The 4,789-nt window shown below is 33.8% G+C and overlaps 1 protein-coding gene across 1 annotated transcript in view; it reads right to left on the bottom strand.

Moving 5' to 3' along the window:
* Nucleotides 1-2,503: 2,503 nt before the first annotated feature.
* Nucleotides 2,504-4,789, bottom strand: part of LOC117100874 (acid ceramidase-like) — a 7,690-nt gene continuing 5,404 nt past the window's right edge. The window contains exon 9 of the mRNA XM_033240707.1: nucleotides 2,504-2,579. Coding sequence (XP_033096598.1) covers nucleotides 2,549-2,579 — 31 coding nt within the window. The 3' untranslated portion in view covers nucleotides 2,504-2,548. The remainder of the gene's footprint in view (nucleotides 2,580-4,789) is intronic.

The raw sequence follows: 4,789 nt of genomic DNA, 5'->3' as shown, positions 1-4,789 counted from the left end.
ATGACATAATTAATGTCGAAATATTGAATCCCAACACAATGGCGTGTATTTCAATACTTGGAGTATGTATTATACTTTCTTATCTGAGATTAATCAGTGGACCTTTCGGTTGCTGTTTCATTAGTGTTATATTACACACAGGGTAATATCTGTCTCTTATACACATCTAGATGTGTATAAGAGACAGGTTGTTGAGTGACTCCTCAATGATATATCCATGTTAATACTGTGCAATACTAAACAAACTTACTCTTCAAGGTTGTCCATTGTTTCTCTTGGCCTTGTGATGACACAGCCTTGACCTGAACTGTTACCACCGAGAATGAAGTAAGATGGAGCAAGAAGTTCCTCAGTCATGATAGAATTCTTGGCTGCCTTATAACTGCAGATTCATAATATATAAAGAAAATTTAATAAAAAGTAATTAAAGTAAGTCTTCTTGTATTTGCTGTCAACTTATTAATAAAGTATTATATTTCTGTTAATAATTATTTTAAAATGATATAAATAAATTAAAAATTAAAGTTTAGATGCTCTCCTATTTAGATTGAGACCATATAAATGCTCCTACATAAAGGACTGTTCTTTGTGCACCAGAAACGGTTCTTAGGGGTTCCATTCAAGTCTAACTTGATTTGGTAACAAAGACCCATTCTTCAGGATACCAAAAAGTGTGGGTTTTTTTTTACAGTACCATTTCCAAGGGAAGGGAAGGGGAGGTTGCTGATTTCCCTGACGAGAAAAAAATGGACATGGTCGGGTGTCGCTAACAACCTTTTCAAAGTAGTCCAGGGGACGTAGCCCCCCACCCTAAAACATTGTGACAATTTAGGGGTATCAAAGGCTTTTTAAATCTAGTTTAGAGCCTAAAGTTTTCAGAATATTCATCGTAAGAAGTGCTTCTTTAAACCCCTCCCATGCCCCTTTATTCTGAATACTAATAATCGGATTCGAAACTATTTTAGGGTGTATTCGATCTCATGAGCTCTTCTAAACTAATCAAGAAAAATGAACCACAAAAAAATTAACAATTGCAGTAGCGGGTCAGGGCATTCGAACCGGGGGAGGGGGCAGGGAGGGATTTTTAAAGGTGGAGGGCAAAGACCCAAAAAAATTATAATTTATGATAAGAAAATTTATGATAATAGCACTTCTAGATGGCCAGAAATGGCACTCACAGACTGAAATTTTAATACAATTCCCTTTTTTCCCCATTTCTTTTGTAATTTAAAAAAAATTATGGGGTGGGGCCGGGCCGACTGGGGCACCCTTGAATACACCACATTTTAAATCAACACAATATAATCAATAATTACCACCATCCAACTGGAATCTCTCATTCATAGACAATGTCAACACTCCCAAAATAAAGTCAATATGATTTAATATTAGGAGAGATAAAAATAGCTACTTACAACAGTTTAGGCGATGGTGATGACGGCGACGGTGATGACGGCGACGACGATGACGGCGACGACAACAGAATTGAGGATGACGACAATGGTAATTATGAGAACCAGTTCACTTTATTGTGTGATATTTTCAGTAGACCGTAAAGGATCACCACCATTGCCATTGTCATCGTCATCAATGCTGTCTTCATCACTATCGCCGTCTTCATCATATGACGTTTGGTAAAAAATAGAACTTTATGATAAAGAAAACAAATATCAAAAAGATGTTATAAGAAAGCTAATAAAGAAGATTGCATGCTTACAGGTTTCACACCTGTTAATACGTCGATGTAGCCGGTAAAATGAACAGCACGGGCTACAGTCTTACCCCCAGACTGGTAGTCTACATTTATGATTAGTGGACGAAATTTCTCAGTCAGTGCCCATTTGTCATTATCTGTATCTCAACTGTTCTAGTAAACAAAATCAATCAATGAAAAATATTACAGAAAAGGAAATACACGACATGATTTCTTTGATTAAAAATGTCTGAAACATGGTATAGACAGAGAAAAAGTCTGAATCATTGAAAATTTATGCCCTAAGAATGACCCCCACAATGATCTCACAATGCTCTACTTCATCAGAAAAGATCAACTCAATAACACACTTCATTGAAATCGTAAGAATAATTTACTTACTTAATAAAGAGACCAAAGTCTAAGTTCCGAGCATGATACCATGTCCTTATAAAAAAGATTATCAACTTAAATTGATAAACAAATTGCTATACTGAAATCTTTTTCAAGATACGAAAAAATTATGAAATAATGGCCCCTTACAAATTACTTTTTATACTTTTAGGCCTGTTCATCTATGTTCTCAGCAGTACAACACAAACAGATCAAACCAATCCTTGATGCAAAATTTAGCACATCTTTCTATTTTGTATATATTTCTTTATGTACAATAGCACCTTTCTTTTCAGATGCGAAGTGTTTTTACGCAGGTCAGAGCGTTCATATTCTACAAGTGTCGCTGCTGTAATTAGCGCAGGAGCAGGCAACCCCACTACATCCCCACTGATGGATATTTACTAAAATATCTTACCATTGGGAGCCTCAGCAATGATTGAAGTACATAGAGTAAATATTTCATAGAAAACATTGAACAGTACCACTTGATCTGTGAAGTAATCAGATATATCAATTAGTTAATATTAATTATTATGTCAAGGATCAAAACAAATAAATACATCATATACATTTATAATTTGCATATCTATGTTAAAGTTCAAGAAATCATCCATTAATTGATTGGTTAATTATTCAAGTGAATAGAATCGAAACAAGAGTTCCACATGATTTGCTTACTCAACTACCCAAAAATTGCTCCAAATCGGTACAATTTTGTGTTCGTTGAGGGGGGAGAGGGGTGCTTATGAATATTTTTAATGTTTCTAACTTACCAAGAGGAATATCCGCTGCTGTAACAATACCCTTCGTCTCATCACCTTAAGGGGCTGGTATCTGATCTGTCAACAGGGCCTATTGGGAAACAACCACAGCATTGCAGAGGGGAGCATGACGAATAATCCCCACCCACTGTCAACAATCAAATGTCCTTCTTTGTTTTTTTTTTGTTTTTTTATATTTTTAATGAAATTAAGGAGAAAGATATAATGCCTAGCATATGACTCGTGATCGCGGTACCCTGACCATTAAAAATTAGCAGACGCACTTGGATTCTGGGAAGCGTACATTTCAGTTCCTGTATTATTCTTATAACTTTTTATTTTAATGTTATTTTCTGTTTGAACTGTTTATGCTCTAGAAGTAGTTAAGTCTCTTAGTGTTTCAACACCTTGATATAAATTTACATATTTTGCTGTGTTATTTTCAGAAATCAGTTTGTACAGTGATGGTATTTTTTTTTAACAAAATAATCACAGTATGTTTAATGTAAACTATAAAATAGATGGAAGAAATATGTAGCATAAGAAAACTACTGTAGTAAACTAAATAATATTTGTTATATTTTATATCCATAAGAGCTATCAGCTCCAGGAGAAATATTAGCGAGAGGTCCTGAAGCCATTAAAGCATTCACATATGAATTCCAGAATGGGGAAATTATGATGGTTAATTCCAGAGTGATGTTTCTAGGCAAAGAAGGAGTTGGCAAAACCAGTTGTGTCCGTTCCATGCTTGGCAAAGTGTAAGTACAAAATAAGGCCTTGTTTTTTAGGTAATTGTACAGTCTTTGGTCTTATTACAATATTCTTATAGTATATAGGTTCTTATAGGTTCATTACTCTCCTAGGCGACTGACTATCCAGGATTATTTTTCCAATTGTTTAAAGAATTTTAAAAGGGCATTTCTGCCCATTGGCTCTTGATATAACTCTAATTTTAAAAGCTTTAATTTTCTACTTAGTATGCATTATATACAATTCTACACCACACACACACAACACATCAATATAGCACAGTACATATGACACCATTTTGTTACTGAGTGCTTCCAGAGCTTGTTGCACTCTATTATGGCTATTTCAACTGTTATTGAAAAACTAATTTAATGTTCTATAAAAAAAAATACTACAAAATTAAAAAGGTTAATGTACAATGTAAGTAAAAAATTATCAATCATTGTTATCTGGAGGTCGTGTCAAAGGGCAAAAATCAATCCTGTGATATGCATAAGGTTCATAAGAATACTATACATTTGTACTCTTATATTTCAGTTCCTGTATTATTCTTATAACTTTTTATTTTAATGTTATTTTCTGTTTGACCTGTTTATGCTCTAGAAGTAGTTAAGTCTCTTAGTGTTTCAACACCTTGATATAAATTTACATAGTTTGCTGTGTTATTTTCAGAAATGTGTTTGTACAGTGATGGTATTTTTTTAAACAAAATAATCACAGTATGTTTAATGTAAACTATAAAATGGATGGAAGAAATATGTAGCATAAGAAAACTTCTGTAGTAAACTAAATAATATTTGTTATATTTTATATCCATAAGAGCTATCAGCTCCAGGAGAAATATTAGCGAGAGGTCCTGAAGCCATTAAAGCATTCACATATGAAGTCCAGAATAGGGAAATTATGATGGTTCATTCCAGAGTCATGTTCCTTTGGAAAGAAGGGGTGGGCAAAACCAGTTGTGTCCGTTCCGTGCTTGGCAAAGTGTAAGTACAAAATAAGGCCTTGTTTTTTAGGTAATTGTACAGTCTTTGGTCTTATTACAATATTCTTATAGTATATAGGTTCATATAGGTTCATTACTCTCCTAGGTGACTGACTATCCAGGATTTTTTTACAATTGTTTAAAGAATTTTAAAAGGGCATTTCTGCCCATTGGCTCTTGATATAACTCTAATTTTAAAAA

The sequence above is a fragment of the Anneissia japonica genome, unplaced genomic scaffold (genome assembly GCF_011630105.1).
Source record: "Anneissia japonica isolate Jap-2015-1 unplaced genomic scaffold, ASM1163010v1 scaffold1446_len297786_cov117, whole genome shotgun sequence".
NCBI lineage: Eukaryota > Metazoa > Echinodermata > Crinoidea > Comatulida > Comatulidae > Anneissia > Anneissia japonica.
The sequence above is the reverse complement of the archived record's forward strand: the minus strand, read 5'-3'. Positions and strand labels throughout refer to the sequence as shown.